At 37.1% G+C, this 24,206-nt stretch overlaps 1 protein-coding gene across 2 annotated transcripts; it reads right to left on the bottom strand.

Moving 5' to 3' along the window:
* Positions 1-343: 343 nt before the first annotated feature.
* On the bottom strand, positions 344-23,579 carry LOC114289010 (uncharacterized). 2 transcript variants are annotated; one of them, XM_028232649.2, is made up of 14 exons: positions 23,235-23,579; positions 18,906-19,067; positions 15,467-15,532; positions 15,132-15,275; positions 14,826-14,939; positions 14,453-14,554; positions 14,126-14,311; positions 13,534-13,623; positions 13,333-13,467; positions 6,844-6,966; positions 5,968-6,053; positions 5,280-5,892; positions 5,091-5,168; positions 344-1,931 (listed from the first exon to the last, which is right to left on the bottom strand). In XM_028232649.2, the coding sequence occupies exons 1-14, from the start codon at positions 23,457-23,459 to the stop codon at positions 888-890; spliced, it is 3,168 nt and encodes a 1,055-aa protein (XP_028088450.2). In that variant the 5' UTR covers positions 23,460-23,579; the 3' UTR covers positions 344-887. The 2 variants fall into 2 exon arrangements, with proteins under 2 accessions (XP_028088450.2, XP_082742822.1); XM_082886696.1 differs by lacking the exon at positions 18,906-19,067.
* Positions 23,580-24,206: the final 627 nt, after the last annotated feature.

Genomic DNA, 24,206 nt, shown 5'->3' with positions numbered 1-24,206 from the left:
GGGACACCATGCCCTACATGTATTCTGATTGGTAGAAAAAGTATGTCCTACGATTTTGTGTTGCATAATTGAAAAGCATGAGAAGACATGGAGATTTGTGATTAGCCAAGGGCATGGCCACAAGCTACCCCTAGACCAACTAATAATTTTTCCTATATAAGAAACTATTGAATCCCAAGAGAGGGAAAAACAAAATAGACTAATGAGAAGTTCAGACTAATAGTTAAATTGAAAAATTAGACAATATTATGTCAATCGCTTCTCATAATCCTAACCAGACATAGGATAAAATATACATAGTACTAACAATCCTAAAAATGCTAATCCCATCTAATCAAATCAGTTCAAACAAAAAGAAATAATTTTATAAACATTAACACTCTTACTAAAAATACAAGTAGTCAAATCTGATTTGTTTCTAGAAATGCAAATCATACTCCCACATCCAATCATGTTTAGACAGATGCTTTTAGTAAAAAAAATTTGTGCATGGAGCATTGCTCAACAAATATAAATATGGCCTAAGATGTAAAGAGTATAGGATGATAATCAAACTGGACAAACTAAGACACAGTTTGGAAGGCACACATTAGTGCATGCTGTTAGGGTGGTTAAACATTCCTATCAACACAAATTAAATAAATACTTCAACCTAAGTAAATACACAAAGACAACCCACACAAACAAGAAATACACCTCCAGAAAAAAGCCAAAAATATCTAAAGAGTAAATACATCACACCTGAAGAGTTCTTGAAGTTGCCTCATTGCACCAAATGAGGTCGAAGCTTGATAATAATGAAACCACCAGTCTCCAGATTTTCGTTACTCACAGCTTTCACAAGCTGCCTATCAATCGATTCTCAGTACATACGACAATTTGAAAGGCTACGACTTCTGGAGAACATATTTCTCGTAAAGAGAGAGTATGTCTTTCTTGTTGGCATTCCTCAACTGAAGCAGCTCGGCACCAAAATTATGCTTTGTGAGTTCTTGCTTCAGTCTCTGAACGGTGAACTTCGTATAGTCTTCCGAATTCGTTTGCTGGCTGTGATTCTCTTCATCACCTTTGAACACTGAACCTCCATCTTCATGCTGTGTGAACTTTGAAGGGCTAGTTGTACTTCTGGACCTCTTGTTTCCTCTCATTACTCCATCATCGACGCCCATATCATGAACCGATTCAAAAGCCATTTCATAATTGTCTACCCGTGAACGTTTCCCATGAGAAGCAGTTCTCAGCTTACTGTCCAATGCTGATTCATTGAGTCGAACTTCCGTCATCTTTTGCTGGAGAGAATCGAGTTTTCCTTGTGTGGCTTGCAACTTAACAGAAAGTGCTTCTGCCCTGTTGGTTGCTTCCGCACGTGCCACCCGCTCAGTTTCTAACAGACTCTCAAGGACTTGTACCGTACTAGCCCTCTGTTCATTGTTAGATTTTAAGAGTGTCTCTATTTCCTTCTCTCTTTCTTCGACCCTTGACTCCAACATTGCGACTTTCGATATAGCATCCCTCTCAGAAACACGGTATCCCTCTAATTCGTTTGCCAGGTCAGCTTTCTGCCTCTCTAAACTTTCAACATGCCTCTCGGCCCTCTCAATCTGAGCCAACCTTTCCATTGCTGTTCGCTGAATCTCATTCTTTTCCTTTTGAGCAGTGACTGCCTCGGCTCGAGCTGTATCGGCTAACTCAGTGGCTCTTTGAGCTTCTCTCTCAGCAGTTCTACACCTCTCCTGGACTTCCTCAAACCTATTGAACTCGGATCGGTATTTTTCCTCCAAATGGATTTTTTCCTGTTCCAGTATCCTAACTTCTCTTTCAAACGATTGAGCAGTAGCATTTGCAGTTTCTAGCTTCTCACCCAACTCTTTAATTCCAATTTTCAAGGTTGAGATTTCCAAATCATAGTTCTTTATCTTGGATTCAGCAGCCTGTAATGAGAACAGAGCAGGGTCAAGTATTAAAACAGTTCAACCATAACCAGTCCATTTAGTAAACGGGTATAAACCACCAACATTCAAAATAAGTGCCGTATCCGTGTTGGACACAGACACGGCAGGGACACATATGGGACACGCCCCATGGCATGTATTTATTTTTAGGGGACATGCCGGGAACACTTCAAGGACACTCTAGCAAGTTGTCTTTTCTACCATTTTTTAGTACTTTTGATGAATATTTAATGTTGAATGTTTATTTTTTTTTCCTTAGATTTAAATACTTAATAGATCATCCATAAGAAAATAGTGCCTTTTAAAAATACATATATAGAATTAGAGTTAGTTTTTGTTAATATTGATTGTTTGTGGACGTAATATTAATCGAGATAGTAAATAAAAATATATGAAAATATATTTTATTGCCGAGTTCCCGCTATATCCATATCCCTTTTATAAAAATCGCATGCCAGCATTTGTGCCCATGTCCCCATCCGTATATGTGCTTAGGTAAATGGTTTAAGTCAGGTTGCATTGGGTTGGACTCATCAACTTGGGCAAAGCTCATTTACTTTTTGAACTTTCTTTTAGTACCCAGATGAGAATCTTTCATTTCCTAATAATTTTTATACATCATATATAAATGTAGTCATATGAACTTACCAAAACGGGAAACATGGTCCGGGTCAATACAAAACATATGTTCATTTGTGTTGGGTCAATATGGTCTGGTTCAACCCAACAATCCATGTACAAGTCACGATAAAACGTATATATATACATACATATATACTATATTTTTTAACTAAAATTAGAATGGAGGAAGAAAAGTAAAAAAAGATCTCCAAGCTCTAGATCAACACGATTTAAAAGTAAGCACACAAAAAGATTCATAACTTTTTTCAATATCAAGAATTTCTGCAAACAAAAAAAGAAAACCAGTTGGGTCAAATTTTGGTCATGTATTCAAAACTATTGAAAATTTAAAATGCTAATAATGTATGCATATTATTGAAGTACAATTGTTAGAATAACTACAAAAATAGTTTTTCAGTATTTTCTTATTTCTTACTGAAGAAGAAAATAGTAAGATTATAGTCTATGAAGCATGGGTGCGGGTATGGGTACCAGTACGGGTACGCCGGTATGGCAAATTCTTAAAAAAGTAGGGTATGAGTAAGACTGGGGTACGTCAATTTTTTTTTTCAATATATTTTTAAAAAATTTATAGCTAAACATCCAACATACAAGTCAAAAGTTCAATATCAAAACTAAAAAAAGAACAACTTGTCTAAGAAGTTATATAATTCTTTCTTTTTATTTTTTGATTGTCTAAAATAGGATGCAAAAGAGAGCAAAACCATGACTCATAGATAAAGGATGTTGGAAATAAATTACTTGATGATTTTCAAAGTTGAAAGAAGAAGAATAAAGGCTACAATAAATTCTACTAGCAGCAGCAAAAAAAAAAAAAAAAAAAAAAAAAGTCACCTCGATGTACCTGTGCCGTACCCACGGCATACCCAAACGTATTTGCCGTACCAGGTATGTATTCGGCTTAACCAATATGCATACCACCATACTGGTACGCATACCCGCACCCGAAAAGTATCCGGTACTCGTACGACACCATTTTTGGAGTATCCGTGTTTCATAGAAAGTAGCACTCTACTATTTTCAATTTTTATTAAATTAATGTATCTACTAAACTAACTATTGGCTCTCAAACTAATATCTAATTCCTAAAGGATTTCAACATATCCTGACTGTACCCTTATCCTTTTTTATTTTGTTGTATCGCCATATCCGTATTATATCGTATCCATATAAATGCTTCGTAGTATATGCTATACATACATATATAAATACCCATATATAACTACAACATAAATATAAACATGTATATTTATATACCACTATTTTTTTTATTCACTAATATAAAAACTAAAGAAAAAAAAGATGAAGTAACTTCAGAGTTTAAAGATCTACAAAATAAGAACTTAAAAAAAAAAAAAAAAAAAAAAAAAAAAAAAAAAAAAAAAAAAGAGAAGAAGATTCTAAGTAGAAAAAACTTTAGTAGAAACTTCATCTTTTTCTAAAACAAGAATTAGAAAAAAGAAGAAGAAGAAGAAGAAGAAGTCATGCAATCCAAAAAGAAGATGCCAAAAAAGGAAAAGGAAAAAAGAAAATCTCTTTAAGGATTAGACACAAATTTAAGGGAAAGAGACAGCTAACTTACCTTCTTATCTATCATTGTAGGTTTGAAAAGTTTACTTTATATAGAATGTTGGGTTTACGAAAATGCCCATTTGAAAATTTTAAATGACATAACTGTCTAGTCTCACATCTGCCAAATTGGAATCAGTTGGAATGTCCAGCAACCATGCAATTGTGTGGAATTCAAGTCTTATGATAAGCATGTTTTTTTTTTTTGCAACATTCTTATAACTGGACCTGATAAGAAATGTTACCAACCCGCACAAACCCACTACTGATTACAACCCATAAACAGAATTAGCAAAACCTGAAACCACTAAATGGCAGGCATGTATGGACAGATTTGTGTTGGCTTCGTCAGCGCCAGTTAAACACTATCTATACATACTACCTATTCGTTGACATGGGTTGATTGCTAGGTATGAATGTACGTGCACATCTATTTATTTGTTACATAAAGCAAGCAGCTCAAAGTGTCTGGAGTTTTCTTTCATTTGACACTACTACTCATAGTTACCTTTTAAGAATTGATTATCAATGCATGAGCATAATGGTAAATTTTGCAAACCATAATATATACAGTTTTCTACAAGGTTATATAACAAGTTTAACTTCAACTACCAAATATCAGCATAACAACCTACAAGCAGAAACACTACTACCTCTGAACTGCAACACTGCACCAAATGTGAATCAATCAAATTCATCATGCCAACCATAATTTAGTAAGCAAAAATCATATCAAAATGAAAAGAATATCTAAAACAATCAGTAGCATGAGTAAATGATATCTACAAACTATAATATAAAATTCTGTGGGAAATTCAACTGCTCCTATTTGTGTATGTGTCCATCTAAAAGGAATAGTGTGTGCTTGCATGAGCCATGATGTGACACATTGTTTCCAAACGGTAAAAACAAAACCCCAAAACTCACCTTCAGTTCCAAACTCAAAGTTGTCAAGCGCTGCTCTGCATATTCAATCTGTGCTGCCTTGTCCTTTATTTCCTCTTCCTGCAGGTCCATCAGCAACGAAAACAAATCAAACATTTTGTCATCCTGAAGTGCTACAAAGATAATATACTGTACAAGGAATTACTAAATATGAGAGAGAGAGAGATTCACCTTCTCAGCCAAGCTACTAGAAAACTCTGCTCTCAAAGTATCTTCCCTCATCTGTGTTTGCTTATTTGAGCGTTCTTGAACAGATGCTGCCTTCTCTAAAGCAGCTTTTGCTTCCCTAACAGCGATGGCATACTTTCGTTTCCACTCCTCCGCCTCCTCTTGGGCAGACTGAGAATGTTCCCTGGCAGCAGCCAACCTTGCCTCTGCAGCACTGCTCCTGGACTTGAGAATCGCAATTTCTGCACTTGCCTGGTCTTCTTCAGCCTTCTGTTTAGACAGAACCTGTTCATATTTTCTTTTCCATTCTATGGACTCCTGCCTGGAAGAATCTAATGTTTTTGACAAGCTAGAAGCCCTCTCTTCCAATGAGCTACATTTACTCTGCAAATTCATTATCCGACTCATATAATCATCACCAAGCTTTTTCTTGTCATTTATGGCATCTTCATAACGCTTCAAATATTCAGATTTATATTTTTCACTAGCTTCTAATTGCTTGTTAAGCAACCCCATCTTATCCTCAATCGACCGGCATTTCAACACAAGGGAACTCTTCTCTGATCCAATTTGATCTATCTGCTTCTTTATGAGATCAAGGACTGGACCTTCCAAACTGGGGAGATTGACAAATTTGGATAATAAGCCAAGATTTTAACCACATTATTAAGTAACAAATGTTGATACAAACCTGTGTCTCAAGAATGATGTCAGTTTCTGCCATTTTTCTGGACCATGACATGAGGCTTCATACTTGGTCAAAAGATTATCGAGAACCTGCATAACATATTTACATCTACATCATATTACAAGGACCAAAAACATCCCAAATCTGTCTATTTAGTATTTACTAATTCTATAAACCCTTTCAAATGTACCATAGTGACTTTCTAGCAACAATTCAAGTAAATAGAGGATCTATTCTAAGGAGCAATTAACTGAAACCAAGAACAAATTAGGGGAAAGCTGTTTATGCTTATAACAGAATCCCTTGAGAGTAGCAGTGCAAGGAACACTGAATCATGTCCGTTTCCATGCAACATTGCCATCACTTCAGCCAATTTATCAAAACTTCCTATTTAATTTCCAGAACAGCAATGTTCTCTGAAAATTTGAGCATTAATTTATAACTTGAACAGCTTACTGTACTCCAGCAGTCCAGCTACACAAACTGTAGTCCAGCCATAAGCACCAACCCTACTTTGCTGCAGACTGCTAAATGACTTGTTTTTAATGGTAGTCTATCAGTCAGCTAAAAAATGCCAGATATTAAAGCTTCTGACACAAAATATGTTGGTTTCAATTTTGAATACTATTTGACAAATTAACATGCCAGACAATGTATTTTTAAATCAGAGTAACTAAGATTTGAGAAAAAAAAGAGCTAAAAATAAAGGAACACATATTCTTTCAATTGCAAGGAAAGAAAATTAAGACAAAAACGGGAAGAAGTGTAAAAGCGAATGGGAATTGACGTTATTTTTCAATTGCACCACAAAAAATCATTTAAGATGCCTGAGGAAAATGAGGAACAAGTAATAACAATAATCTGAAGGTACACACTTGCCTTAAGAACATTATCCACTTTTGCATCAGAAGTGTGACAAGCTGCTCTTAGTTCTTTTTCCATGTTCTGTATCGCGTTTGAACATTGCAAGTATGCCTCCCTAAAAGCATCCCTTTTGTAGTCCTGCATCAGCAGCCAATCCAAATAAATACCACAAGCAGTGTTTGTCATACAAAGACATGACATGACACTCATTGGACACCAAAGTTTTAAAAGGCTTTACTGAGGCTCGCCTTGCCTTGAGGCTAAGGTAAAATGCATCAAGGCTTTGATTTTTGGGCTATACTCCCCAAAGGCTTGCGCACCACAGTCTGACGCATGCGCCTTGTACGCCTTTTGAGTTCACACATGAAGAGGTTGCCTTAGGCTCTTGTTAAACACAATCTAGATGGTTTAAACATAATAAAGCAAAAAAAAAAAAAAATCCTTTTGCAACTATATTCTATAGGAATTAATGATCAATCAATAAAAAACAATAAGTTAATGCTCATGTGAGAAGTTCAATCAGTAAAGCTAAAAATGTCAATTTTACTTTCAATGAAGGCAAGCTTCCTTCTCTATATTGAAATGTTCAACGCCTTAAGGAGAAAAATATTTACTCCTTTATGGTTGTTTGGAATGATTTAAATAAATATATTTTTTGACTTTTTATGAAAAGATATAAAATGTGATAGAGAACTCTGTCGGGATTGTTAACAACTCCGCTGGTCCCAAGCCCGGGTTAAGGGGGAGGGTTGTGTTAGGTAGCCGACAGTAAACACGTAAAAAAGCCGCTTGGATCCCTTATGACAATGAATCATACTTTGAATCGTTTAAATACTAGGTCGTTCCCTTCAAGTGACGTGTTGCGACTGTTCGAAAAGTGAGCATGGGGTGCCGCATCGACGCCTGGGTGCGGTGAATAATGGGCAAGGTTCCTGCGCTTTTCTGGATGAGCGCGGGTAAAGAAACTAATCCAAGACTATAGGTTTAAGGTAGCCACTTGGAATATAGGAACCTTAACTGGTAAGGCAATGAAATTGATAGATGTTATGATTAGGAGGAGAGTTAGTATAGCTTGCGTACAAAAAACTAAGTGGACAGGTGAGAAAGCTAAGGAAATTGAGGATACCGATTTTAAACTGTATTATAGTGGTAAAGATAGACGCAGAAATGGGGTAGGAATTATAATTGCCAAGGGTCTTGTGGAGAATGTAGTAGCGGTCATTAGGAAAGGGGATAGGATTATGTTAGTTAAACTAGTTATTGGAGAGAATATAATGAATGTTATTAGTGCATTCGCCACTCAAGTAGGATTAGATGACCAGACTAAGAGGGATTTTTGGGAGCAAATGGATGAGATCTTAGAAGAGATACTCATAGGAGAGAACCTGGTTATATGTGGAGATTTTAATGGCTATGTAGGCATGGATAAACTAGGATATGAAAGGGTGCATGATGGATACGGTTTTGGTAACAGAAATGAGGCTAGAGAGAGTATCTTAGATTTTGCGTTGGTTTCTGACCTGGTGGTGGCCAATACTATGTATAAGAAGAGGGAGGAGCATTTGATAACCTTTAAGAGTGAGTCAGTTAAGAGCCAAATAGATTACTTTTTAGTGAGAAAAGCAGACCGCCTAAAATGCAATGATTGTAAGGTGATTCCTAAAGAGAGCCTGGCCTCTCAACATAGGATTTTGGTACTAGATTTATGTTTTAGAGGGCAATACCAAGCTAGGAAGGATGGTGGGCGTCGTAGGACGAGATGGTAGGACCTAAAAGAGAATAAACTAGAAATATTTAAGAATAGAATGGATAAGAAAGATACTTGGGACTTGGAAGATGATGCTAACACTATGTGGAACTCAATGGCCAACTGTATGAGGAGAATCTCAAGGGAAGTGCTTGGAGAGTCGAAAGGGATGGGACCCAGTTCTAGGGAAACTTGGTGGTGGAGGGAAGAGGTTCAAGCGATAGTTAAGGCAAAAAAAGAGTGCTTTAAAAAGTGGCAGAATAATAGAATTGAGGAAAACCTTAAGAGCTATAGATTGGCTAATAAGGAGGTCAAAAAAGTGGCGAGAGAGGCTAAGTCGAAAGCTTATGATGATCTATACACTAGACTAGATAGTAAGGAGGGAGAGAAGAGGGTATACAAACTTGCTAAGATACGGGAGAGGAAAACAAGAGATTTTAATCAAGTTAAGTGCATCAAGAGTGAGAATTTTAAGGTATTAGTGAAAGATGAAGAGATTCATGAAAGATAGAAGAACTATTTTGAGAAACTATTAAATGAGGAACATGGAGATACGGCAATAGGGGAAGAAATAGTTAGTAATACGATAAACCAAGACTATATGTTCTATCGCAAGATTAGAAACTTTGAAGCAGAGATTGCACTTTAGAAGATGAAAGCAAATAAGGCTTTAGGACCCGATGAGTGACTAGGTTGTTTAGCAAAATTTTGTTGACTAACAACATGCCAAATGAGTGGAGGAAGAGTATTTTAATGCTAATCTATAAGAATAAAAGAGATGTCCAGAATTGCAACAACTATAAAGGAATCAAGCTAATGTGTCATATAATGAAAGTGTGGAAGAGGGTGATGGAACGCCGATTATGAGATATAATAGAGGTGTCAGAAAATCAATTTAAGCTTATGCCTGGCAGGTCAACAATGGAAGCAATTTATCTTTTGAGGAGAGTAATAGAAAAGTATAGAGAAAAGAAAAGAGATATCCATATGGTGTTTATTAAACTTGAGAAAGCATATGATAGAATGCCCCGAGATATAATATGGTGGATGTTAGAAAAGAAATGGGTAACAAAAGGTTACATTGATGTGATTAGAGACATGTATGAAGGGGTGGTGACCACTATTAGATAGCCTGCTGAAGAGACAAATGAATTTCCTATCATTGTACGGTTACACCAAAGATCTACCTTAAGTCTTTATCTTTTTGCTTTAGTTATGGATAAGTTGATGAGAAATATTCAGGATGACGTGCCATGGTGTATGTTTTTTTGCAGACGATATTGTGATAGTGAATGAGACTAGAGAAGGAGTTAACACAAAATTGGAGACTTGGAGAAAAGCTCTTGAATCTAAAAGATTCCAGATAAGCAGAACTAAGGGGTTGTTTGGGATAAACTAAATAAGTGCACTTTTTGACTTTTTATGAAATATGGGTTGGGTTTGAAGTGACGTGGTAGAGAGGTGATATGACTTAAATAAGATGATGCGACTTAAATAGGATAGTGACTTTTTGACTTTTTTTGGTTATGCCAAACCAAGCCTAAGACATAGTACATGGAGTGTAAATTTAGTAACAGTAACAATGAAAGTAGAGGAGAAGTGAAGATTGAGAACCACGAACTGCCTAAGAGTGAACATTTTTGTTATTTAGGATCAATTATCACAACAGCAGGGGAGATTGATGCGGATGTAGCCCATAGGATTAAAGCGGGATGGTGTAAGTGGAGGAGTGCGTTTGGGGTACTGTGCAATAAACGAATACCCACTAGACTAAAAAGTAAGTTCTATAGAATGACTATTAGACCAGCGATGTTGTATGGGACGGAATGTTGGGCAACCAAGAAACAACGTATAGATAAGATGAGTGTGGCTGAGATGAGGATACTTAGGCGGATGTGTGGCAAGACTAAATAAGATAGAATTAGGAATGAGTGTATTCAAGAATGGGTAGTAGTAGCACCGATAGAAGATAAGTTGAGAGAGAATCGATTGAGATGGTTTGGTCACATTCAACGGAGACCAATAGATGCTGTAGTAAAGAGATGCGATATTGTAACGGTAGATGGGAGTGTTAGGGGACAAGGTAGGCCTAGATTGACGTTGGCTAGCGTTGTAAATAGAGATATAAATCTACCTAATTTGACTAACGAAATAGCCTTTGATAGGACCGCGTGGAGAAGAAAGATTCATGTAGCCAACCCCATTTGATAGGACTTAAGGCTTGGCTAGGAATGGCAACGGGGCGGAGCGGGGCCGGGGACCACCCTCCCCGTCCCCGATCCCCGATAGTGAGAAATTCCCCGTCCCCGGCCCCGATCCCCGACGGGGACCCTATCGGCCCCCCTACCCCCGCCCCCGATCGGGGTTCGAGTTTCCCCGACCCCAAAAATCCCCGACCTGTTCGTTTTTTTTTTTAAACACAAAAACAACAATCTGTATATACATAAACATATATATATATGAATTTCAATCATCAACTTAAAAAAAATATATATATACATAAACATAAACATATATGAATCTATATATACACCCAACCCCTCACTGCCAGTCTATCATCATCAATCATCATCAACTTAAAACAAAAAATTAAAAAATCTGAACCTGTATATATGAATCTATATATACATAAACATATATATATATGAATTTCAATCTGTTGCATTGAATAGATTCATATATACATATATATATATATATATATGAATCTTTAAAAAATATATACATAAACATATGAATCTGAACCAGATCTGTCCATCTTCAAATCTGTTTCGATCGGCGGCGGGGAGCACAAATGTTGTTCATCTTCATCATCTCCATCTTCCAGATCTGGGACGATCGGCGGTGAGGGAGCACATCTCCGTCGTATGTGTGAGAGTGAGTGGGACGATCGACGGTGAGGGAGGAGTGTCAGTGAGAGTGAGAGTTCAGGGTGAGATCGACGGTGGCTGTGCTGTGAGAGACATAGAAGAACAAGAGGCGACTGCTGTGAGAGGGAGAGAGTTGAGAGAGAGAGAGAAGGACGAGAGTGAGAGTGAGAGTGAGAATGAGAGTGAGAGAGTGACGCAAGCACGGGTTTAGGGTTTGATTTATTATATATATAAGGGGTATAAAAGTAATTTAATTTTGGGAAAATTTGGGGATGGGGCCGGGGCTTGAATACTGATCACCGTCCCCGGCCCAAAACAGATCGGGGATTGATTTTCAAATATCGTCCCCTCCCCGTCGGGGGTATTTTTCGGGGAAAAACCGCTTAAACCGGGGTCGGGGTCGGGGTCGGGGATCCCCGTCGGTTCGGTTTCAAATTGCCATCCCTAGGCTTGGCTTGGTTTGGTTTGGTTTGGTTTATATAAAATGTGATAAAGAGATGATGTAATCTAAATAAGACTTGATGTCACCCAAATAAGATAAAAAAATAAAAAGATGTGCTATTCTAGCACATCTCAAACAAGGCCTTTATATTTATTTTTTTACTATTTTAAAATATTTAATTTATTTACTAGGTATTAAAATTTAGGGTAAATTACAAATACACCTCCTGAGAATTGATTAAAATACAAATCGCCCCCTGTAGTTCTAAAAATTACATTCCACCTCCTGAGATTTCTAATTTCATAACAAATCGCTCATTTTATAAATAAATCATCAAATCAATTAACACTTTTTAATGATGTCATAAATATGTTTCAATTAATAATTTAGGAAATTTTATTATTGTGTATGAGAGCAATTATGAATTTCTTTTTTTAGTTAATTCTGTTAAATAATTTTTTTTAATTAGGGGGTATTTGTAATTTTTCACATTACAGAGGGCGATTTGTACTTTAAGCAAACCTCATGAGGTATATTTGTAATTTATCCTAAAATTTAAAATTTGAAATGCTTATGACTCGTCACCTTAAGGCTTACACTTCGCCTCATGAGGGGTAAAACACCTCAAGTTATGCATTCACCTTTAAAAACTTTGTTGCTGAGGACCTTTATATCTAATTTTAAATTTTGTTTAAAATTTTACAGTATTTTATTTGTCTAATAACTATAAAAATTCAAAATTCGAGATACCTATGCGTTGATGCCTCAAGTCTTATGCCGATTGCCTCACAACGGGTAAAACGCCTCACATTACACATTCACCTTTGAAAACTTTTGGTTGTTACTTATATCGCATTTTGATAACCAACCCAAATGTGCAAAGACTAGAAGAAACATGGCAGACACATATACTCTCAGTCATAACTCTTTATATCTAGAATAGAAAGTCAAACATAGATTGAAAAGCGTTTAGGCTTAATCCCAGGTATGAGCACGGGCAACTTATTCATTTGATCAAGCTAGGGATTCAAGCCTTTGCCTCTGACATCATTGTTTTGTGATTTCTTTCCATGCAGCTGTCCAGAATATCAACTTCCTTGATTCGCTTAAGTGATTTGCAGCACAGATGTACAAATGGAAAATATGCTTGGAACAATAGCAGCAGTACGTACTAACTATGCATTACTCGATAAATACGTCTTTCTATGTTAGGACTTAATTCACAAATTATTCAGACATTAAACATAAGATGACAGACAGTTCATACCGTCATACAATTTTGCATAAAATGAAAAAATTAAAAATTTAAGAACTAAAGAAAAGAAAAGGAAAAAGAAGATATAATTGAAGGAACCTACATAATGCTACAATGGAAGACCTATACACATCCAACAACTGGTATTCCTTAAAATATCTTTAAGCAGAAAAACCAAAACAAAGATTACCTCAAACGCCTTCTTTAAAAAATTCTGGAGACGCTTTTCATATTTCTGCCTAGTTGAACCAGCCCCTATAGCACTATCATTAAATGCAGCGAATGATTTTTGAACCGCCACTTCGTGTGCTCCCCTTAATGCAGCCTACAACCACCTCAAAATTAAAAAGCAATATAATTCAACAACTAGTAGGAAGAAAACAACACTCACTTCCTCAGGGGGTTTTGAACGGTCAAAAGCAGACATATAAACTTCAGTTGCTAAATCATACGCTCTCTGACACTGTGCTTCTTCAACACTCTGCAAAACAAGAAAAGTTAAAACCTCCAAGAAAACTTTTCAATAAATTTCATTTAAGCATCATATAAACTTTGCCCAAGCATCACATTTATGTCCTGCTTCCATTGATAGCATAGTTTAATGTCTAGGAGTATTTCCTTCAAATAACTCTTCAACATTATTGTCCTGGTTATGAGTGTTGTGCTGTAGTTTATACGCAACTAGATTTAAATGCATATTCTGATCCAAATATCTTCTTCCACTATTACTATAATCCATTCATCATACGAAAGAAAAAGTAAATTTCCAATGATATTATACAAGTGAGTCGGTACAAAAAGCGATTGCTGCAAAACTCTTATAAAAAAGACAATAACAAAGTAATGAAATATTCTCGTGAGATAGCATCACAAGAGAATATCAGCAAACTGTTAGGATAAACAAAATCAACATTACAAGAAATCATGGAAGTATGAAACAAAGTGAACAGGAAACAGTATAGAGCTCCAGCAACAATAGTTACCTGCCATGAGGAGGTTATTGTAGGCACTGCACCATTATTAATTGCATCCAGAAAAGACTGAGTTATACATGCAAGAATGGGTCCTGTCATTACTGTTGCCCCAAATTGTTTGGGCCTAGTCCTCTCAAATACAAACTTTGTGAAGGCATCCAGACCAGATCTAAATTCTGGTCTTAATTTGTCTAACTGCATCAACAGACCAATAAAAGGTGGATAAAAATGGAAACAGAAACAGAGAAAATAATATTCATAACCACAATAATAATGATGACAAAAACAACACCACTAGTAATACATTTTTGTATATAACAACAGAAAGGTACTGACAGGAATTTGGTCAAGTCGCTGGAGTTCATTTTCATTGCTCAAAGGGCGCACAAGCGTGAAGCATTCTCTATCCGGAAAAAGAGCCCGAATGGACTCACGAATCTAGTTATCATCATTATGGTATCATTAGTACATCCACTTGCAAATGTGCAGCAAAAAAACATTTAAATATCAAGTGCTCAAAGCTATATAAAAATAAATAAATAAAACATAAAAGTGCCAAAATATAAATCTAGAAATGATGTAAATCTTATGCACAATCTAAGTTATAAATAATAACAGCTCTAGGTAGCTATTAAAATTGCTACCTAGAAAATTGCTTTTCATTAAATATCCCACAATTTTATACCCAGTAGTACAGCTAGATGATAACCTCATTTTTAGCAGCTAAGTCTCTTCCACCGCCTTGAACTGGCCTCAAAGCTAGCTCTAGGTAGTCACGGGGTGTTATTCTCCTATTGTCTTCCACCAAGTCCAAATAAAAGTCCTGCAAAAAGAAGTTGAATTTAGAAGTCACCATGAATAGAGAATTGGATACCTCATACAAAGCAAACATGCAAGAGTGCCAGGTATCCAAAACTCGTATTGCGAAAAACCACACAACATGCTAGCAGACATATCAGTAATATATATTTAATATCCAACAAACTAATATACAATGATGTTAACACAAGATTACCCTTAAAAGCCAAACAAAGATTGGGGAGAATTGGCCAAGCTCAGAGGCAGTAGTCCGTTCTCCAGATGCTCTAACACGAATATGTTTAGTCATTTCAGTAACAAGAGAGAGGCGATCAAGTGCTGCTTCATCAATACCACCCATCTGAAATGAACAGAAATTATAATTAGCAGATTAACTAAAGAATGTAAAGAATAAAATTTGACATATATTACATACACTACAGGCTATTAGTGAGAACAAAAGATGCATCACATTACAAGTTAAGAGAGAAAAAATTCAGCTACGATAATGTTCTATAAAATGATCAAGATCTCGGGATAAGTTTATCAAACCTGGTTGTATACAAACATGCTTGATAAGAGGACAGCTAAGGAAAATATCTGTGTGCTGTATGTTCCCTGTTGAGAAAAAAAAAATGAAAAGAGAATAATATTAAAGAAAAATGGTGATGCTAATGGCATACAATAATGCAAAAATAAGTATGAATGATGATTATAATAATAAGAAACTGTTAAAATTCACCTACTACACACCTACCACTACCACCTACTACACACTCACCTACTTCACCTACTCTCCACCTACTCCTCATCTACTCCATACCTACTACACACTCACCTATTCTCTTCCCACATCCTCTCTTCTATATATAGGAATCATTGTAATATATCAATACAATCAATCAATAATATATCAATTTTAACATGGTATCAGAGCAAGGTTGAGAACCTAGTAATTTCGCTTCACCGGCGGGCGGCAGTCTCGCCTTGGCCGCCCGCCGGACCTCTACACATACCTTCCATCCGCTGCCACAAATCCCATAACTGAATCATCGGAATAGTCGCCGTCGTCCACGGCTTCACCGGCGGGTCGAGCTGGCTCATTCAGCTCACCTCCGTCCTCTTCGCCAAGTCCGGCTTCGCCACTTGCGTCATCGATCACCAAGGCCCACGGCTCTCTCCCTCAACCTGATCTCTCTCTCTCTCAACCCTACTTTCTCACAGCATGGTTGTCTCCCCATCTTCTTCCTTCACTACTTCTCTAAACAGTTACAAAACTCTCTCTCTCGAGTTAGAGAGCTTCCATGGCCTGTTCATCAAGCTTTGGCCATGGTGTTGTGTATCTAACTCCGGCGTTGATGCTACGGTGAGCATAACGATGCTGTGCTTCACGTTCATTTGGCATGACGTCCCCTTCCTTCTTCAGAGTCTCTGCCATGGCAGTGTACAAAATGAAACCGATTGAACCTGAGGGTGAAGAGAAACCAGGATGGCTTCCTTCACTCAACTTCTCAACCAGCTTTTTCACTCTCAGTGGTCAACAGAGGATGCTACCCTGTGATCTCTACTGCGAGGATTTCTGCTCAGTCATACTAGGTGATTATTATATGTGGTTTGTGATGTCGGCAAGCGTGGAAGGAGAAGGAAGCACGTGGAGATGAGTGTGCAACACGTGAGTTGCAGAGGAGCAGCCTTGAGTAGAGAGGAATATTAATCAATTTTTTAATATATCTCTCCCACCACCACAACATCTTTTTCGCATTATTATATCACCTAATCAATACCCTTATGTTTTCCACTGGCAGTGTCCACTTTTGAACCCCCTTCTTTATTTATTTTTTAATCAATTTTTTTTTTTTTTGTGCCTTTCACCACCATTTTTGACCCCAAACATTTTTCACCCATCATTTCTCCTTCACCTTTTGCACCCCCACTTTCCTTTTCTTTATTTTTTTTATCTTCTTTTTTCGTAACAAAAAAAAAAAAAAAAAGACGAAGACGGACTGCACACCAAACTTATTTTATTCATGTCGGGGCTCACCCCGATCACCATTTTACACCAAAAAAAAAAAAAAAAAAAAAAAAACCAAACAAAAACACAACCACACCCACAGTACGAAGACGGACTGCACACCAAATTTATTTTATTCATGTCGGGGCTCACCCCGATCACCATTTTACACCAAAAAAAAAAAAAAAAAAAAAAACCAAACAAAAACACAACAACACCCACAGTGGGATTTTTTCTTTTCCCTTCTCTACTCTACTGCAGGTCTCTTCTTCTTACTTTTATCTTGGGTGTCTCGTGCCAGTCCGGTCTCCGTGCTTCCTAATCCACCGAGCACGTTCACTCCCCCCTGCTCCTCCACTGCAGCATATGGCGGCCCTCCAAATCGGAACATAACGGTGGCCTTCCGCTTCAGCTCCTTATTTTCCGCCTTTAGCACACTTATCTCTGCTCGCGCATCCTTATACATGCGTTGGAGCAGAGCCAGTTGGGCGTTTAACTGCTGCACCTCATTTGTCCTACTCTGCAGCCCGTGCGACAAGTTTGTGACCGCCGTCATGGTCTCCACACATGACTTCAAAGTATACTGATTGGCCTCAATATCAGTTTGCACCGCCATTTTTTGCTCCACAGATCGCATAGGAAAGTTCAACGGAGCAAACCCTGGGGCGCTTGGTTGCGGTTCAGGGACCACCGCACCAGTTATTTCTCTTGTGGACTCATTCAGTTCTGGAAAGAGCGTAAGCAGCCCACGGGAAGAGGAGGCCATGTTCTGGTTAGCTGGACGGGAAGAAGAAGCCATGTTATGGTTGCTGAGTGTTTCAGAGACGGGTTGGTTACAGAGTATTACAGAGTTTCTCTCTCAGAGAACGAAGAGGTTTCAACTAGTTTGTTATGCTTCCAAGCACAGCCTCCGCCTCAGTTTATAAAGACCCTGACGCAGAGGCAGACACGCGCATCATGTGCCGCTCGACGCTCGCCGACAACATGGGCGCGCCTTTTGATGGCACGCCTTTTTATGCATTGGGCACACCTTTTGAGGGTGCGACTTTTTAGGGGTCCGACAAGACTCTGTAAACTGTCCCGACATTGATTCCGGTTAGCTCCTTCATGGGTCCGACAAGACTCTGTAAACTGTCCCGACATTGATTCCGGTTAGCTCCTTCATGGGTCCGACAAGACTCTGTAAACTGTCCCGACATTGATTCCGGTTAGTTTCTACAAGGGTCCAGCAAGACTCTGTAAACTGTCACAACAACTGTCACCACATTGTCTGCTACAACGGTCCGACATGACCCCATAAACTGTCTTCTACATCGGTCTGACACCACCATACAGTGTCCTCTACAACGTTATGATACCCCCATACAGTGTCCTCTACAACGTTATGACACCACCATATAGTGTCCTCTACAACGTTATGACACCACCATCCAGTGTCTTCACCAATGGTCTGACACGACCATACAGTGTCTCCTATCCTCTTTTATTTTTATGTATTTTCTTGTTTTGTTACTCTCTCCAAACTCAAGTTGGTTAGTTCTTATCCCCCTTGAGTTTGCGGGGGACTGTTAAAATTCACCTACTACACACCTACCACTACCACCTACTACACACTCACCTACTTCACCTACTCTCCACCTACTCCTCACCTACTCCATACCTACTACACACTCACCTATTCTCTTCCCACATCCTCTCTTCTATATATAGGAATCATTGTAATATATCAATACAATCAATCAATAATATATCAACTTTAACAGAAACAAACAAAGGACAGTACTTCTATTAAGTACCAAATCAACAAAACAATTAATTAGAGGAAATTACAAAATCAAAAATAAGTATGAATGATGAGTACAATGATAAGAAACAAACATAGGACAGTACTTCTATTAAGTACCAAATCAACAAAACAATTAATTAGAGGAAATTACAAAATCACCATCAGTTCATTCTTGCAACAGAACAAAAACTAACCGTTTGATCATAAGCATCAATTCCTTCACTATCTAACAGTAAAAGGTTGTACTCAGTTCCATCGAGGGCAGTTCTCCTTATGGGTGCACTCCACAGCCAAAGCCCTTTTGTACATGGCCGATGAGTCGACGCCACTTGAAATCCACTGCTCCTTCCAAGAAGCTAAAGCACATAATTGAAAGCAGCAGTTTTAGTAACAGATGTGATAACAGAAGCAAACATGCATTAATATAAAGATGCAATATTAAATTAACAACTCATATCATCGGCGCTTGATGCTACAAATTCACATAACTTTTGAGTTAAACCTCCATATTGCATCAACTGAGCATAAATGAATTAAAAATATAAACCAACAACAGTAAATAACGGTATAAGGCCCTAAATATTTAAACATTGAAGTAGTGTTCAAGGTGTTAACTACTGTCAAGCAAAAAATTTCTTTCTCCACAATGCTTGCTATAGTAAAAGAGTGTGATTAAGAAGGCAATATTAGTCATCTGAGCCCTTCTTAGTGTCTCTAAACCTCATCAAACCATTAGTTCTTAGTCTCTAGGCTCAACACAATCTCACAAACTAGGTAACAATAGTCTCTAAATATTCAGAGGATTTGTCAGTTTTACTTTCCAAAATGGAGGTCAAAGAACCTGAAGATAATGAAAATTTAGAGATGAGATCTGATCTTAACAATTAAAGTACAACTTCAGTAAGTTATTCTCATTTTCTATAAATGGAATCTCACAATTAAATGGCTTTGTCCAGCTACATGAAGACCATGGAGGTCAATTCCCCATGGTCTTGTATGATTTTTATTGCACTTCGGTATTCTGCAAACTCCAAAAAAGTCTCTAAATACCTGGAGTGCTGCCACATTCGTTCTTCACCAAAAATCGGATACTTACATGAAGAGTATACTATATCAACTAGGACGCGCAGACACTCCAAAATGGGTGTCATGTTGTGTCGAACACGGCACAGACATGTGTTAGACATTCCATGTGATGATTTTATTTTATTTTTTCTTTCTTTTAATTCAAAATAAAAACTATAGAAACAAACAGGGTAGAAAGTGAAAAAAAAAAACAAACAAAAACACACTCACATATACATTGACATCTCTCATATTTGTGCCCTAAATTTATTTTCATGTACACAATAAATAAAAATATATAAAAAATAATACTCTTTTGTCGTATCCCAACAACGTTCGTATTTTTTTTTTAATTGTTGTCCCATGTCTGGACCCATACTCATGTTTGTGTCTATGTTTGTATCCGTACTTCTTAGATTATCAATGTAAGTTCAATGTTGTGCATTTTTTAGTGATAACATTTCTATTTTTCTTTAGTTGATCATACTCATATAGGCAAACACATTATTTCCTAATGCTTGAAAAACTATCTTCTTCCAAAGTAAGCCATAATTTCCCACTGTGTAGGCAGCCATGTCAATCGCCAAATCCCTTGGGCAATATTTTGTTATAACTTATAAAGAACAAATTATATGTCTTCTTATTTACTAAGTAATCTCAATTGCAAACTTATAAATTTATAATATATTCACGTGAGAAAGAGTAAGGTCATATTATGTGAACATGAATGTGATCCAAATTTGATATAATATCACCACTTTTCATATATATATATATATATATATATATTATAGAAGCATGCAAAGTATTGGAAGCTTTAGTTAGATTGACAATTTCTGTTGAACAAAATCCCATTTAGGCAATATTTGGCATAAACTAAATAAGGGCACTTATTTAGGTCACATCACTTTTCTATTTTTCTGCACATCTTTTCATAAAAAGTCAAAAAATATACTTATTTAGATCATCCCAAACAACCCCCAACTTTTGGGCTTTGGTTTGGTACGATTTTTTAGTAGTGCTAGTGAGATTGAGTTCACACCATATGGAAAATCTTCTTCGGCATATGATGCAGTTTTCGGTTCCTCTATTAGAATGTACAAGAACCATCCAAACCTCTGCACATCACTACTTTGTATCCAAGTTTCATTTATCCACAATGCCATTTTAGGACTTCGACTATCTATATTTCATAATTCATTTCAATATTTTTTTTCCAAAAGTGGTTAAGCATGTTTAGTTAGTGCTCTAGAGATGAAGTTGCTATGAGGCCCGTTCGCTTAGCTCACTAGTGTTTCTACGAGGCCTGCGGACTTGGTGTTTTGATAGGCGGTTAAGTGTTGGCCTTATTGCAAGCTGTGCTCACTCAACACTCAACGGGCACTTGAACGCTGTTGGCGCATTTTGAGCTATTTTATGACCATTTTGCCCCTAATCATTTAAAAAGACATCATTTCAGCATTTTTGTTCATGTAGGTGACAGTTATTTAAAGCTTAGATTCCTTATCTCTCTCTAGTTGCTTGATCACTCATTCATGAGGACTCCATTGATGAATAACATTCTACTTTAATGTAGGGCCTTAATTCATGATTTGAATGCATTCAATTCACCTAGATTGTATTACTACACATTAAAAACCTTCACAATCCACTTTCAATCCCTGTAACACTTTGAGCAATGGAGTTAAAGGTGGAAAATTGGAGCTTGGAGCTTCATGGTGGCTATTGCATCTACGGAACTCGATGTGTCAAAGCTGCTTTAGAGAGGAGATCAAGTTTGTGGTGGACTCAATTAAGATAAACTTGGGTAAAAAGTTGTAATTCCTTCAATAGTGCCTTGTAATTGTTTGATTCAATAGTGGATTATTTTGGGTGTTGGGATGGTGATTTTGTCTATATAGAACTGGGTTTCTAGAGGGTTTCCACGTTAAATCTTATGTCTCGTGGTTGATTGCTTTAAATTTTATGAGGTTGATGGATTGGATGGATTAATTGCTCAATTGATTGTTTGGTTGATTGATTAGATGATTGATTAAGTTTCAAATTCCTTAAAGTTTAGTTAATTACTTGTAAATTGTTAAATATGGTATTGAATTATCAAAGTTGGCATATTCACCCCTCCTCTAGACACAATTCCTTAGGTGCTTAAAATCTCATAAACTATTATTATAATTGCAACAATTATACACCACTGCTACACAATAAATGCCATACCATATTTCGTGATTGGACGCATGACTTAAAGTATTCAAAGAGTATATACTTCAAAAGTTCATAATAATTATTATAGACACATTAGAAAGTGCCCCATTTGTGAGTACGCGAGTATCAGTATTCAATATGGACAGAAGTCCTTTCTTGAAGTATATATGTTTCATTTGATATATCACCACACACCAAAAAAACAAAAAAAAAAACAAAACATAATGATCTATAAGAGCTCAAAGTCTAAGCAGGCCACTTATCACTTCATGCCAAGGTCCACTCCACATTCACTCAATCGCATGTTTGGATCTATTTCTTGCAAGGGTGGAAATATATATATATATATATATAGCTTAAGCTTCTAACCATGGAAATTATAGGGTTGACCAAACTGGTAAGAGTTAAATACTACAGGTTTTATATATATATATATATATTTATCAATCAATAGGAGAGTATTTACAATATGAAGCAAATTAGCCCAATGAAAAGCCCCATAATGGACAAAGAAACAACCAACCCAACAACCAACCAATTTAAGAAAGAGCGCCATGATGGGAAGAAATGAACAATACAACAAATAGCCCCATAATGGGGAAGAAATTATCAATCTTTGCTATCCTTGACCTGCTAGATAAAAATGCACAAAGGTGTGGGCGGTCAACTGAGCTATCCCACCCAGTTAAATTGAAGCTGAAGAAATTTATGGGAATCGTTAATACATCAATTGTGGTTCTTCATCAAATGTGCTTGGAAAAGAATCGGGCAAAGTAAGAATTTTACGCCATCTAAACTAATCTCTCCACTTTTAAATTTGCTGTTCTACAGCTTCCCTTTCACAATGCTAAAATCACAACCCACATATATTCATGTAAATACATCAACCAAAAAAAAAAAAAAAAATCACGGAATAGGAAAGTACACAAGACAAAATCAAACAGTGAATACATTCCACCACAATTTCCACTGTCCCCTGCTCCTCTACTAGCTCGCAATGTATTCAACTAATTATCAACAAAGATTGTCAATTTCCATCTCCAAAAGTCACCCAAATTTAGTCACTAGTCACAACAGCAACAACCGAAACCCTAATTTCCGAACCAACAATACCCTACAAATCAAATGAACATAAACCACGAACTATACACATCAATTTCCTCGTTAAAAACATATACAAAAAGCACTAGATTGAAAACCCTAGATTCCATATTATTAACGAATAAACATCAAAATTTTCAAAGAAAAGGGAAAACCTGATTCAAAATGAAGCTCTTGCCTTGGCGAGCGCGGCCGCAGACGGAGACGACGCCGACGGGGTCTTTGACGAGCTGAAGAGCGGCGACGGCCTCCGGATCCATCTGGAACTTGCCTTTCTCGTCGCAGTACACCAGGCGGATGGGCCGCGCAGGTCCGGTGGCTGTGGAGGGAGACGGAGGCTCCGGCGAGTCGCCGGAGGGTTTGGTGAACAACCTCCTCATCTTCTTCGGTTCGTCTTCTTGATCTCAGGTTCTGCTTAACTAGTACTCTACTTTTAGAGAGAGAAAGAGCCAAGAGTGTGTTTTCTAGAGAGTGTTTAAAATGGGGGAGGGAAAAAACGCCGCAGGGGGAGAGGTTGGACACTTTATATAAGGCCGAGGATGCAGAGGATCCAAACTTCACAATGTGTACGGGTTATGGACCCAGTGTTTATCCATACGGGCGTAAAATCAGGCCACTTGCCCCCTTTTGGGCCTGGGTCGAGATTTTTTTCACATGGACTGGCCTGGTCTAGCCCAAAAATTGGCGTGAGTTTGCAAAGCCTGATTGTGTGGGCAGTTCAATCCGGGGATAGAGTGGGCTGGATCGGGCCCGACCTGGTTGAATCTACACCTCTATTTATGCAGAGGATCCCAAATTTTATTTTAATTATTATAGTTTTAAATTGAATAATTTGATTCCTACATTTTAAATCTAATTTTAATTTTATTATTCTATCTTGTTAATTTTTTTTACTTGTTATCTTAAAAAATTGACTAGTATCTCAAAATTATTAATTTTAATTTTAAACTTGGATGGATGAACTAAACTTAAAAATATAATTAAAGTTTAGCAATTAAATTACTTAATTAAAACTACAAATACTACAATAAATTTTAGGCCAAATTAACGATCCCTTTTATTTAATTGGACACTTAAACAGTTGAAAAATGTTATATATTGATGATGCAGTAACTTTAGTATGAGAT

This window comes from Camellia sinensis, chromosome 9, assembly GCF_055761805.1.
Source record: "Camellia sinensis isolate YWXY chromosome 9, ASM5576180v1, whole genome shotgun sequence".
NCBI classification, from domain to species: Eukaryota; Viridiplantae; Streptophyta; class Magnoliopsida; order Ericales; family Theaceae; genus Camellia; species Camellia sinensis.
The sequence above is the reverse complement of the archived record's forward strand: the minus strand, read 5'-3'. Positions and strand labels throughout refer to the sequence as shown.